The sequence below is a fragment of the Camellia sinensis genome, chromosome 8 (assembly GCF_055761805.1).
Source record: "Camellia sinensis isolate YWXY chromosome 8, ASM5576180v1, whole genome shotgun sequence".
NCBI lineage: Eukaryota > Viridiplantae > Streptophyta > Magnoliopsida > Ericales > Theaceae > Camellia > Camellia sinensis.
Genome location: NC_138968.1, coordinates 176,943,647 through 176,957,471, shown reverse-complemented (window position 1 = coordinate 176,957,471; position 13,825 = coordinate 176,943,647). Strand labels below are relative to the sequence as shown.

Genomic DNA, 13,825 nt, shown 5'->3' with positions numbered 1-13,825 from the left:
CTGCATAGGTTAGAAGACACTTATTCATAAAGTGTGAAGTGAGTGATATAATATTGAGAGGTTTAGAAGAAATATACACATCACACAACTTGATCAACAATGGCTGGAGGAGGTTAGTATAAATTTTATTCCGCTGTATATCCATACATATATGATTATATTATATGTGTATGATTTTTCGACAGGAGTTTCATGGCTCGGAGTTCTGCATCCCAGATAGGCACGTTGTCACCACCAGAATGGAATGGAGGCTGAACACTACTGGCCTCTCCCTCGGGAGCAGGTGCTTGGGCTGGCGGATGTGGACCCCAAGGTGGCGGGTTCATGTCCTGGGGAGGGGGTCGCGAGCCCTCCAGGTTGGAGGGGTGGGCTTGTTGGAAAGGATGACTCGAGGTTCGTTCTCGATTAGGTGGGATATCTTATGGTGGCGGAGGAGGCACAGAGAGGTCTCGTTGAAGCAAAGCATTGATCAAGGCATGGTTTTGTTCGGCTAGGCAGTTGATGCTGTTGGTGAGTTCTGTGAAGTACTGGGGTGGGTTGTTCGGGTTAGGAGGGTCGGTTCGGGGGTCGACAACGTTGTGTTGAGAGGCCATGGATCTAGTTGTGACCATCCACCTTGGTGGGTGGCAGGTAGGGATTATCGGGAATGGGTCTCTGGCAACAATGAGCACAATTGTCACACGGAGTGAAAGATTCCCACAGACGGCGCCAACTGATGATACTAATTGGTTCTTGAGGAACGGAACGGGCTGATCCACGCCTCCTACACTGTTGTCCGATCGCTGGGCCCACTGAGAAACCTTCACAAGAGTCCAACGGGGAACGGGAGTCTCCTAGCGAACCCTCCGACGAGCAAGTTAGAGAAGAGAGATCCACAGAATATAGAGATAGGATGATGATAAAGAATTTAACTTTCTCTTTGTCTTAAAAACCTGCTTATATCCTTTGTTCATCATTTCCTTGTCTACTCCGACCTGTCATGTTGGCCGAAAGTCTATGTTCTAGCTTGCCTTGTTCATGGTGAGGCTGTTCTGTTCCGACGTGAAGGGGTTATCGTAATAAATGTTGCAGGGAACCTCATTAATGGTTGATGTGTGGTGCAATAACTATGTAAGATCTTTGTCTGCTTATGTGGCTGGTTCCTCTATTGACAAGTGTCTAGATGTCATTGGTTCTTGGTACAACGTTGGGTTTCAAGGATGTTGGGCTTATGTATTTGAATCATGCATTGGGCTTTAAGTGGTGGATCAAAAGCCCCTATGGGCTCACCTATGTCAATATATATATATATATATATTAACTTCAATAATAGGGTGCTCAACATGGACAATGGCTTCATATAGTGTTAGACGATTATCTATGAGCATAATGTTAGGGATTTTAAATATTTTATCAAATGTTAGATATTTGATGGAATATTTGATAAAATATTTAGGATCCCTAACATTTTTCTATCTATGAAGCTATTTTTTATTTATCATTTTTGGTTTAATAGTAACCTTTTTCTTTTTGATAAATTACATTCAAATTTTTTAAAGTTTAAAAAAAAAAAATTACAGTAAGTCACATAGTTGTGACATATTTATACTAACTTTTATTTCTTATAGTAAGGTCAAAGGGGCAATTCAAATTTTTAGTCAAATTAAAATTATTTCATTACTTTAGTTAGTTATTTTTTAGCACTTAGTGCATCAAATTCTTTATTCCAACTTATTCTTAAATATTATTTTCTTATTGTCTTTGTTAGTTTTCTTTTTTTATTAAATTGATAAGTTACCAGTCAAACAATTCTTAAAAAACGTTTTTAAAAAAAAATTGCCATTGACCGGTTGACCGATCGGACTTCCGAGCGAACATTTGGTAACGCACAAGTAGCGATGAACAGTGTCTCGCTTGTTATAACGAATTACTATAATCATCGTAAATTTTGACGAATTACAAGCAAATTTGACGGAATTGATTTTTTAATTTTTTTAGCTAAAACATGATTTTAAAAAGCTTGATGAGGATGCTCTTAATGCAGATTGTATAAAAATACACTTTATCAATTTAAATGAAGAATAAAAAAAAAACTGTTATGTGAATAAAAATCTTCGAAGAATCTAATTTAATTATGTTAAATTTATAGAATTTATTTTATTTTCTCAGAATGTAAAAATAAATAAATAAATAAAATTTGTAATTTATTATTATTATTATTTATGGTGATACATTTGTATAAGTGAAAACAAAAAGTCCAAGAAAAGCCGGAATTTTCACTTATAGCCGGGCCAAGCGGACCGCGTATGCCGTTTTGGGCTTCGTTTTTAAGGCGGTGCCAAACAGGCCCTTGAGTATTAAACTCAAACTCTTTCTGACAATTCCACGCGCAGGTACAGCGCTTGCACAACATCAACAAAGTCATAGGACGTTTCACTGCTGACGTCAGATTAGCTCACACGGCTGGTGGGTCCCACAACTCTGTCAACCGCCTTTAGATCATTCGTCAAGAGGCGCGTGTGATCAGAACTCAGACTCTCTCTCTCTGTGTTAGAGTGAGAAACTGCGACAGAGAGTTTTAGAGAGAGAAAGTGAGAGGAGAGAGAGTGAGCAGAGTTCGGATCGAGCACCCTTCTGTATCGGCTTCTAGGGTTTCTCTTTCTCTTCCGACTGATCGAAACCCTAATTTTCATTTATCTGGATCTCGATTTGTACACAGATCGATCAATCTGGTAAACATCTTGTTCTTGGCTCGTCTTGTTTATCTGCCCCTTGCTGCACCTAAAGCCCTAGTTCTGTTCAATTCGGTGTGATTTTTTTGTAAATCACTTTATCGGATTGAAAATTAGGGTTTTCGATTTCCGATTTCATGAGTCGCTGTTGGTCGAGCCCTAGGCTTTGAACCAACTCGATTTGCATGGTCGATGAAAAAGAATCTAGGGTTTTGAGCGAGATCGAGGAGTTAGGGTTTTTTGGGGATTGTTTCATGTATGGCTTCAGGGACTTTCGGTGCCGGTGAATCGAGAGAGAGGCTTAGATGGGTAGATAGTAACAAGGTCTACAAGAGAAAGTTTCACAACAAAGGCCTCAAAACCACCACCGCCACCGCCACCGCCACCGCCACCGCGAATACCAATCCCGCCACCGACAACGGCAATAACGCCAACACCGTCGCCACCGCCGACAATAACGACGCCGTTCCTCAGCAGTCTTCTCAAACGTTAGCTACAGAGGATGCGAATTCGTGTCAACAGCAGCTGACTCTGTCGAGATTAGATGTGGTTTCTGACGTTTCGTCTAGCCAAAATAGGCCATCCCAGGTTACTGCTCCGAATGGCTTCGAACCGCCCAATGGAAATGGGGCTGTGAAGCCGATTATTACGAAAGTCGAGAATCGAGTTAGGATTGATTTGGAAGCAGCGAGGGAGAAGAATGAGATTGGTACGCTCAAGAGGAAGCTAGTGAATGAGCTTGATCAGGTGAGGGGTCTAGTGAAGGAGCTTGAAGCTAAGGAGGTTCAGCTTTCTGGGTATTCTCTTGCTGTTGTTGGTGGTGGTGGTGGTGGTGGTGGTGGTGGTTATAGTCATTCACAGTACTCGGGCAATGATGGGAGGGTTTTAGCGAGAGTGAATTCAGAGGTGGGTTCAGTGGGTCATCATGATTCGAGGCCTTTTCAGCAACTAAGTGTTTCGGTGATGGAGAACAATCATGGGGTTGGTGAATTTATTGAGAAAGAGAAGAGAACTCCGAAGGCTAATCAATATTATCGAAACTCGGAGTTTTTGCTTGGAAAGGATAGGTTACCGCCTGCAGAAAGCAACAAGAAGTTGAAATCCAATGGTGGGAAGAAACACGGCCGCGAAGTGGGATATGGGTTTGGTATGGATAAATATACCAGTCAAGCATTGAAGAGTTGTAACAATTTGCTCGCAAGGTTGATGAAGCACAAGCATGGTTGGGTGTTTAATACGCCGGTCGATGCCAAGGCACTTGGGCTCCATGACTATCATATTATAATTAACCACCCAATGGATTTGGGCACAGTTAAGAGTAGGCTATCAAAAAACTGGTACAAGTCTCCAAGAGAATTCGCCGAGGATGTGAGACTTACATTCCGTAATGCCATGACATATAATCCAAAGGGGCAGGATGTTCACCTTATGGCAGAGGAGTTGTCAAATATTTTCGAAGAGAAGTGGGCAGCTATAGAATCCGAGTATAACCTTGATTGGAGGTATGAACTGGTTCATGATGTGGGTTTGCCTACTCCGACTTCGAGAAAGGTTCACCCTCCTCCACCACCACTACAGATTCCTGATGTGAGGAGTTTGGAGAGAGCAGAATCCGTGACAGGAAAACTGAAACCCCATGCTCCAGTGGCCAGGACTCCGGTTCCAAAAAAGCCTAAAGCTAAAGACCTTCACAAAAGGGACATGACTTATGAGGAGAAGCAGAGGCTCAGCACAAACCTTCAGAGTTTACCCACAGAAAAACTGGATAACATAGTCCAGATCATTAAGAAGAGGAATTCAGCACTTTCTCAACATGATGATGAGATTGAAGTGGACATTGACAGTGTTGATGCAGAAACACTTTGGGAGCTTGATAGGTTTGTGACCAATTACAAGAAGAGTTTGAGTAAGATCAAAAGGAAAGCTGAAATTGCTCTTCAAGCAAGAGCAGAAACTGCAACTGGTGTCCCAGGAATGGTAAGGTTTTGAATTGCAACTTTCAATCTTTCTAAATGGAAGTACAGTAGGCTAATGAATTGTTCATCTTAATGTCATTGCAGAACCCAGCTCCAGCCAGTGTGCAGGCACCAAAAGAATCTAAAATAGGTGAGTTTGGAAAACATGAAGATCAGTGACATTTAACATTTTTGTTTTCATATTGCAGCCTATTCATTTTGCACTCATTTGTTGGTGTTTTTATGCAGGTGAACAGAATGCTGCTACTTCCTCTCCTGCTCAAGGAGAAAGGAAAGGGGATAACGTTAGTAGGTCAAGTAGTTCAAGCAGTTCTAGCAGCGACTCTGGTTCTTCTTCAAGTGGTATGATATTTTTAGAAGTTTTTCCACTGTAAAACTGCCATTGAAGCAAATACATTTATTGATTTAATGTGATACTCTTCTTGCAGATTCTGATAGCGATAGTACCTCTGCTTCTGGATCAGATGCAGGGCATTCACCTAGGACTTGAGTGGATTCAATTAAGGTAGAAGGCATTGTTTTGAATTCTTTTCTGATATGATTTGTGCTGATATTGACTTTCAAAGTCTCGAATGTGTGGATTATACACCATATGTTATGATTGCACCAGTATGGATGGCAGGATGATCTGTAAATATCATGTAGCACAAAGATTATTGGCTTGTAGATAGTTTAGTAGAACTTTGGGTTGTAATGGTATGTGTAACATGATGCACTGTTGTTTTTGTCATGGCCAAGATTTGAATCATACCACTTAGTCTGACTTTTTCTGAAGTGAGTGGTATAAAGAGGTAGCAAATGTTAGAAGCCAGTAAATTTTTATTCAATTAACAGTTTCTCAGGTTGAGAATAAAAATCTGGTGTTTATGCCCCCTGCATGCGCCGGTGGGGTGTGGGGCATGGTATTCTTAAGTGTGGATCTAAGAGTGAAACCGTGTCAAAATTTTATTTTTAATTGTCGCTTGATTTGTGTTTTAACTAAAGTTGACCTAGGTTTATGCAAAGAACATCACATCCCGTAGACAGCATTATGTTTTTTAGAGAAATGGATGTTTGAGCTTAGTTCAGTGTAATGTTGTAAACAATAATTGTAGGAAGTCATTCCATAGTTTATGTAGGGTTATCTAAGGATAAGGAGTCTTTCCATGCTGGACATGTTACATGTTTTTATTTCTCTGTCGAACTAGTAAGATTTCTTCTTGGTCAGGGACTTTGGAGTTTCTTTGCAATAGGCAGAATATTTTTAAAAAAAAAATTAAATTCCTATTTTTTTTGTGCATGGAAATCCGCTTGTCAGTGTATGAGATTCAACTTTATGTAATTTGTTGATAATAATTGTCGTGCAAATTTATGAACATTTGTTCAGGCATAGAGAGAATAGGTGGACAAAGAAAAATCAGATGTGGATGCAATGCTGTTGTGTTTAACCTCGTGGATAATCATAGTTTAGCCCCTAAAACCTTGTTCTACTCCACCAATTAGGTGTCACTTCGTGGGTTAAGCCCCCTCTTTCTGTTCCTACTACTCGTTGTGGCTGCCATCCTTATATTTGTAAGTTTTTATTCCCTTTGCAGTTCACAAGGTCACTCCATCAACCCGTTTGGCAAAACTGCTAAAGAAATCATAGCAGCTTGTCAGCAAGGCCTCCTTTATACACAGAGATAACCATGAAGTTATGGTTATTCCTCTGCTGTCAAGCACCGGGTCTGTAATAAAGGTTATCTTCTAAATCGGAAGTTTTTGCAACTGCTAGATAATGAAATCGCCTGCTTGTTGCATCATGAATATATCATGGAACACTTCTAAATAGCATAAACCTAAGAACATATGATACAGAGATTGACCCCTAGATATTCATTTTAACAACCCTGTTGGTGTGACATACAAGAATAAAATAGAATCTGCTGGTGTGATGAGGACACACACTAATGTTTGGATTGTTTTTTCAGTTTGTGGATATTGACTTGCATGATTTATATCTTTATTCTGATTTTTCCAATTTCTCATATTTTTAGCTGAGACATGTTGATAATTTTTTATATTTAATTTGGCAGAACATATCTCAACCGGATCTTGATCCATGTTGACACCGACCTTGAGTTTTTGAAGGAAGCTCATTCTGCTTACTCACATGGTGGCGTGGGGGAACTGTTGAACTTGAAGATGCGCCTTTACCAGGTGGCTAAAGGTGTATGACTTGGAACCCATAATTCTTACCATCATCACTTTAACTTCTTGGTCTAAGGTTTAAAGGTGGTTTCTTTTGTCAAAAAGAACATGTATGAGAATGATTGGATATGGTGGTGGTGGTAATAGAGACATCGTTTTGTGTAGCAAGTGTAAATTGTCAAGGACTGCTTTTCTAGGTTTTTTTTTTTTATTTTTTTTTATGCCATTGTGTTATCTCCCCTTTTTAACTCAAAGGGGTACCAGTAGTGGAACAGTTTGGACATATATTAGCGTTGCTCTGGAGGATGATGAAGTTTGTTCATACTGTTTGTAGATTTGTTTCATTTGTATTGCATGCTTACCTCATTACATGATTCCATATATTAGTAAATTATGGCAAGCGTTGAGTAAGAATCACTTTAGTTTCCTACAGTTTTGTGCCATTGACATTCAGCAATGTGTGATCGCAGTCTTTCTAGTTTCCTAAACCAAATAGGAGTTTCCGTCCTTCGTTTTATAGGATGAAGGATTGCCGCTGTGATGAAATGCTCAAAAAGTATCAGAGTCAAGGATTTAAACAGCCTAACACCTGCCTTGATCACTATTACAGTGTTGGATATGAGTGAGGATATTCAATATGTTCTTCAACCCTGACTAAAAATTTCATCTTCATCACACTTCTGTCTTCCAAGAATCTTTTTTCATTTTGAGGTCGCAAAAATCTGTGTAACTTGCGTGCATATGCCATTTTGTTTATTGGCAGGCATATAGTGTTGTAATGTCATCTGTATCTGTAATGAAACCCAAGTACAATTAGAGGGAATGCACAAGATCAAGATGAAGATGACAACCACAAAACGTGGCAAGTTTGATTCCAAACAACCTGCTGGGCTCAAGAGTCCAACATCAGGTTTTGATGGAAGCATGCTGTCAAATACCTGCATGACACCACTTTGGTTAAAGCAATGGTGATAGTCGTTATGTGATTTTTGTAATAAAATAACATAAAACTCAAGCCAAATGGCTTGTAATGTTTTTGTTCCATCACATTTCAATGGATATTATTTGTAAAACGATTTTTATTTTAAGCTAAGCCTACTCTTCCGCGAAGAAGGAAACGTACTGGCAGCAACTAACTACACAAAAGGGTACAACAATGGCAAACAAAGATCAAAAATTGATGAGTTCTCAATAAGGGGATCGACATCCCACCACCACATATTCAATCAACTCTCGGTGACAAACTTGATTCCCTTCTCAATAGAGGATTTGAGCTCGGGTTTGAGGCTTTCCAATCCTTGTTTTTCGTAGTCTGAAAGTGGGCCCAAGTCCAAAACTTCCTCCACACCATTCTTCCCAAGCCTCACCTGCAGGAATGTATATAGCAGCCACTTTGAGAACATTTCCAAGGCCACAAAAAGAAACACACACCAAAGTATATTTGTTCCATGACTAAAATCAAGTGTGAAACCCAATTAAAAAACACAGCGAAACACAATGTTCAGTTACAACCCCAGGATAATGGGGAACTATTCAAGACTTCCCAAAAACGCAGACAGTGACAGAATAAATGCATGTTTGTTTAAGCAAGCTAAAGCAAGTATATTTGTTCCATGACTAAAATCAAGTGTGAAACCCAATTAAAAAACACACAGTGAAACACAATATTCAGTTACAACCCCAGGATAATGGGGAACAATTCAAGACTTCCCAAAAATGCTGACAATGACAGAATAAATGCTTGTTTGTTTAAGCAAAGCTAAAGCAAGATAACAGAACCATGTAACAATAGTAAAGTCAAATTCCAAAGGCAGAAAACATAAACCATGGATCATATCTTGGCATAAATGCATCATATACTATGAAATAAGAATAAAACTGATATGTTCTCTAGAAGTAGCAACCTCGTATCGTATAGATGCTCAGCACATTCTAGAACAAATCAAAATATGGATGTTGGGTTGGCGTTCAAACTGGTGTTGCACATCAAAAAGGGAAAGGGTTATCTTTATGCCTTTACTAACATGTACTCAGCCTATCCAACACAAATTATCATTACACACTCAATGAGTCATTCTATGCATCCAAACGCAAGTACCGTTCCTTTGGGCCTCAAACCTAACCGGCTATCAAAAGATTTTCTGTTGCAGTTGGGAAAATCATCTCAAACCACATTCCAAGATCTTATTGTCTATAGTCTCAGTGTTCCTGGATGTCTTTGCCGTCTATATAAACCAACAACATTCTAATATCTTAAGTGTCTAAATAGTCTTCCTGAATGTCCTTACAATCTATACAAGCACCCTCAAACTTCAACACAGCATACAGTCAGCCAGAAACTCTAGGAAATTCAGTCAAAATGAAGATTGCTGAATAAATTGTGACCATAAGGTTTCACCTCACCATGTCACCTACAGATTAGCCAGGATTGCTGACTGTATATCGGGGGTTTGTGGCTGCATCTGTAAAGTCCTCCATCCATAATTCATAATACACATTTTCTGAAGGTATCATGCATCTCAAATGAATGAGTGAGAGAGAGAGAGAGAGAGAGTACAGCTTTTCCTAAGAGACAGATGGAGACTGAGAATGGAAAATATTCACCCACAATTACCATAGCATCAATCAAAAGATTAGAGGCTCGCTGATTATGAAGAGATCATAGTAAACAATCAATTAAAAAAGGCAAAAAATGTTACAAGTCAGTTACTTCAAGCATAGATAGAGAAGTTAGCAATCCAAATAAATAATATCACAGTTCAGTTGAGATTTATCACCTTAGAAGCAAAGAAAGGCAGTTCAGTGATGCATGACTGCACAAATGAACACTCTACAACATCTGGAACCCCATTAAGACCCTTCAAGCAAGCATCGGCAAAAATAGCTCCAGCATAGCTGCAGAAAGTACAATAGTAAGAGATCACATTGAATTCTAGATCTTCTAATCTCCATTGAGAGAGAGACAGAGAGAGAGGATTGATACGCTAACAACAAAATGTATACCACAAAAAAAAATAAGATCATAGAAAATTTGCATGCAATATCATTGATATGTTGTTGAAAAACCCAGTATAACTGAATTCAAGTATAGAACAGGATATCCTCTTGATTATGGAAGAGAGAAACACAACTATTAACCCCAATCACATTAAACCACATAGCAGTAAAACAATAGACTAAATAAAACATGGAAATACATGCATAAGTTTCACACCATATACATGCAGACACCAAACATCTACATTAAGTGTAGAAAACCCAGAAGAAAAACTTAAAGTTAAACCAAAGAGAGCTTTCCAAAACTTTTCAGCAATTTATGACAATTAAGAAAAGAATAGTATGTCTCTCAGCCATTTAAAACCAATACTACACATAGCATCCCATGTAAAAAAATTAGCTGACCATTAGTCTAAACCACCACCATTCACCAATATGCATGAAGGATAGTGCTAATTCAAGTGGTTCCAATCTCAAACATATGCAAGTAAAATGAAAATGCATTCAGGAGCATGAAACTAATCTTTAACCTTCCAATCAACCATTGTAGAATATTTCACAAGCTCTATTCAAAATGTTTAAAATCTGGGCAAAGGCTGTCAAAATCACATCATATCAACTGCCAAAATATTACTCTGAAATCCTAACACCAACCATAAAAGATTCCAGCATATCTAAGAACCCTAAAACAGAAGTGCAAGTATCAGCCCAAACTTACGCCATTGAGAGTGTAGCTGAACCCATTCCAGCCTTAGCTACAACCACTTCTGTCCCTCCATCTTGTGTTCTCTTTGTGAGAGCCTCAATATCTTCATAAGACAAATTATTGGCTTGCGGTGTGGCCTATCAGCAATCAAGCACACAAATAAGCACAAAATAAATACAGAGTGGAAAGCGTCTGACATAGCAGCTTCTAAAGACTAGGACAGGCATGTAATGTATCTATTTAAAAAAATAAATAAATAAAATAAAAATCTGACATAGAAGGTCATACTTGTGAAAACAATGGAAGAATGGTTATGCCCGCATGGCCTCCAACAACTGGCACATTAACCCCTGGACAAAGAAACCAAATATTTGAGTCAATGAAGTTGACATTCCATGAGGAAAACCGTATTCTTGTCCATTATTTAATTAACAAAAAGTGTCTTCTAAGTCAATAATGAAGCACACCCTCAACTGGGACTTTGGCCTTCTCAGCATAGAAAGTCTTGGCCCTAACCACATCAAGCATTGTTACACCAAACAGCTTCTTCTCATCATATGTCCCCGCTTTCTTAAAGACCTCAGCAGCAATTGGTACAGTTGAATTCACAGGGTTGCTTATCATATTAACAAGTGCCTGATAACATGAATCCAGATCCCAAATCACAAAAACAATCGTATAACATAATCAACATTGCAAATTAGCCAGAGATAAATAAACTTCAAATCAGAGACTAAAATGTCTGTACAAAAGGAGGAGCTCACATGAGGGCAATACTTGGCAATCGCAGTGCACAGTGATTTGACAATGCCAGCATTAATGTTAAAGAGATCATCGCGATTCATACCAGGCTTTCTTGGCACACCAGCCGGAATGATGACAATATCACATCCCTCCAAAGCCTTACCTAGCTGATCCTCACCCATGTACCCATTTACCTACACCAAAGAAACAAATAGATGGATGTGTTAATGAGTTGAATTATCAAAAAATCGATCCATAACCTAAACACAAGTATATCATATTTGATGAGAATTGCTCCACCAGGAACCCAAATAGACATCTTAGAATCAGGCTCAAAATCTCCCAAATCAAGCATAAAATGATAGGATTAAAGTCACAAATGGAATTAAGGTATCACAATCTCAAACCAATCGCACTTAACCCCTTTCATAAACAAAACAACAATTGAGAAAGGTAGGTCTTTCTTTCTCTCTCTCGCTTCACTACACACAACCAATTAATGTCAAGACTCACCAACCATCTTAGCAGGACATAGATCTCGCTCACTACCACAACATATAAAAAGTAACTGATACATCAGTATTTATAAAGCTTATGCGTGTGAAATCGATAATATTGCTAGTATATTTATATAAATAAACAAGGTATGGAATTGAGAAACAATTATACAAATTTGAGAATTGAATCAAAGGAAAACAGATCAAAAATTGAAAAACCTAGAAACGAGAAGACCAATTGAATTGAAAATAAACTCGTAGTTGAAAGTGAAGAGAGAAAGAACCTCAGATCTGGTGTTGATGTGGCTGATATCGGCGGCGACGCCGGGGGTTGCGGCGATATCATAGAGGGAGAGCTTGGAGACGAGTGGGTTCAGCTTCATCAGCAGCGCAAGCGGCTGCCCGATGCCGCCGGCAGCTCCCAAGACGGCTACCTTACGCTCCGGAGCCGAGTCCGATGAGTAGAAACGACGTAGGAGATGAGTTGATGAGGCACCTGTTGTGCTTCGTCTCAGAGAGGATTGGATCGATCTCAACATTATTATCGTTACTGCTTTCTAGAGAGAGAAATGAGGCTCGGAGATGAAATGAAAAAGGGTTGAGGAGAGTGTTGTGACGAGAGAGAGCATACGGCGTCAAGTTGCAATTTATTGAGATTCTCATCTCATCTCATCTCAACACCCCCCAAAGAAAAGGGCAAAAAAAGCAAATGCTAGGCACTCAAATATTTTATTAATATTTTTATTAAATATTTCATAAATATGAAATTTATATTAAGATTCTTACCATTACTCAAAAAGAAAAAGAGTGGTTACGAGTTTCGAGACGTACCCCCACCTTTTCGAGTTTCTTTTTTATTAATTTCGTTTCATTTTAAAAATAAAAATAAAAATAAAAATATTAAAAACAGTCCGAAATATATAAAATAATGTACCACAATCATAAATATTTTGATATTTTTTATTCACTATTCTTAAAACTATCGCGAGTAGAATCCGTGATAAAGTGAGTCACAAAATTACTAGAAGATGAAAATATTTTTACTTTTTTATCTTTTATTTTGAACTAAAATATTTTTTAATTAAAATTTTATAAATGAGTAATTTTAAATTTATTTTCCAAATGTAAAGTAAATAGTTGCATTTAAAATATAAAATAAAATAAAAACATGATTTCATTAAGGTTGTGTTTTCAAAACTTCATTTCAATTAACTTATTATAAAACTTTTCAAAGTCAGAAAATAACATTTTGGAAATCAATTCAAAACTGTTTGTTTGGAAAATTAAGTTTCGCAAGTAACTTGAGTTTGTTAAAAAAAAAAAAAAAAAAAAAAACTCCATTCTTTTCAGTTCTCATTTTCCAACAAAAAATTATTCATTATAATATCACAAATAAAATTCTTTTCAGTTCTCATTTTCCAACAAAAAAAGCATTCATTATAATATCACAAATAAAAAAATTGTTCGATGTTTCAAAAATAATTGATACTCGTATGTTCACCTGATAATAGAAAGTACGTATTTATTTTTTAAGAAAAATTAGAATAAAACGATCACAGTTACACGTTAAGTCTTATTTTGTCTATAACATTTATCACCAAAAGTGATAAAATTTAATAAGAAACAAACTAATTGGTTAAAAAAAAATTATAATATCAACATTGGTCATTAAAATACAAAGAAAAAAAATATACATCATTCATCACTTTCTCACATGTTTTATTTTCTTAGACATTCAAACATGTTTGTAAAAAAGCGCAAACATTTCTTTTCTTTTCTCATCCTACAATCCAAACAAAATGTATCTTTTTTCAGCAAATAGGTATGAATAACCATTATACATTGTCTTTGATTTGTCACTGTCATGTATGTCATTAAACATAATATAAATTTAATATATAATCATTTCTAACAAATTAAATAACTATTGCAATTTGTCTAACTTGGACACTAGTTTGTGGAAGAAGCCTCGCACAGTTCTCCTGATCAGTCTGTGCAGGCCTGAAGGGAGGTGAGAACAACTCC

At 37.7% G+C, this 13,825-nt stretch overlaps 2 protein-coding genes across 3 annotated transcripts; one reads left to right on the top strand and one right to left on the bottom strand.

The window, feature by feature from the left end:
- Window positions 1-2,250: 2,250 nt before the first annotated feature.
- LOC114279253 (transcription factor GTE4) lies at window positions 2,251-7,270 on the top strand. 2 transcript variants are annotated; one of them, XR_003635203.2, is made up of 6 exons: window positions 2,257-4,688; window positions 4,772-4,817; window positions 4,916-5,029; window positions 5,116-5,192; window positions 6,262-6,404; window positions 6,742-7,270. XR_003635203.2 is itself a non-coding variant. In XM_028221481.2 (5 exons), the coding sequence occupies exons 1-4, from the start codon at window positions 2,970-2,972 to the stop codon at window positions 5,175-5,177; spliced, it is 1,941 nt and encodes a 646-aa protein (XP_028077282.2). In that variant the 5' UTR covers window positions 2,251-2,969; the 3' UTR covers window positions 5,178-5,192; window positions 6,742-7,270. The 2 variants fall into 2 exon arrangements, 1 of the variants encoding a protein (XP_028077282.2); XM_028221481.2 differs by lacking the exon at window positions 6,262-6,404 and having other exon boundaries at window positions 2,251-4,688.
- A 572-nt stretch (window positions 7,271-7,842) lies between these two features.
- On the bottom strand, window positions 7,843-13,210 carry MMDH1 (Lactate/malate dehydrogenase family protein). Its single transcript, XM_028221485.2, has 7 exons — window positions 12,085-13,210; window positions 11,324-11,497; window positions 11,027-11,195; window positions 10,848-10,909; window positions 10,572-10,696; window positions 9,634-9,751; window positions 7,843-8,223 (listed from the first exon to the last, which is right to left on the bottom strand). Exons 1-7 carry the CDS (start codon window positions 12,337-12,339, stop codon window positions 8,083-8,085), a joined length of 1,044 nt encoding a protein of 347 aa, XP_028077286.1. The 5' UTR covers window positions 12,340-13,210; the 3' UTR covers window positions 7,843-8,082.
- Window positions 13,211-13,825: the final 615 nt, after the last annotated feature.

Coding starts and splice junctions, on each gene's coding strand:
- MMDH1 (XM_028221485.2), bottom strand. CDS start 12,339: ATGTTGAGATCGATCCAATCCTCTCTGAGACGAAGCACAACAGGTGCC. Junction 9,752..10,571: donor TCAGCTACACTCTCAATGGC/GTAAGTTTGGGC, acceptor TACTTTCTGCAG/CTATGCTGGAGCTATTTTTG. Junction 8,224..9,633: donor TGCCTTTCTTTGCTTCTAAG/GTGATAAATCTC, acceptor ACATTCCTGCAG/GTGAGGCTTGGGAAGAATGG.
- LOC114279253 (XM_028221481.2), top strand. CDS start 2,970: ATGGCTTCAGGGACTTTCGGTGCCGGTGAATCGAGAGAGAGGCTTAGA. Junction 4,689..4,771: donor CAACTGGTGTCCCAGGAATG/GTAAGGTTTTGA, acceptor ATGTCATTGCAG/AACCCAGCTCCAGCCAGTGT. Junction 4,818..4,915: donor ACCAAAAGAATCTAAAATAG/GTGAGTTTGGAA, acceptor GTTTTTATGCAG/GTGAACAGAATGCTGCTACT.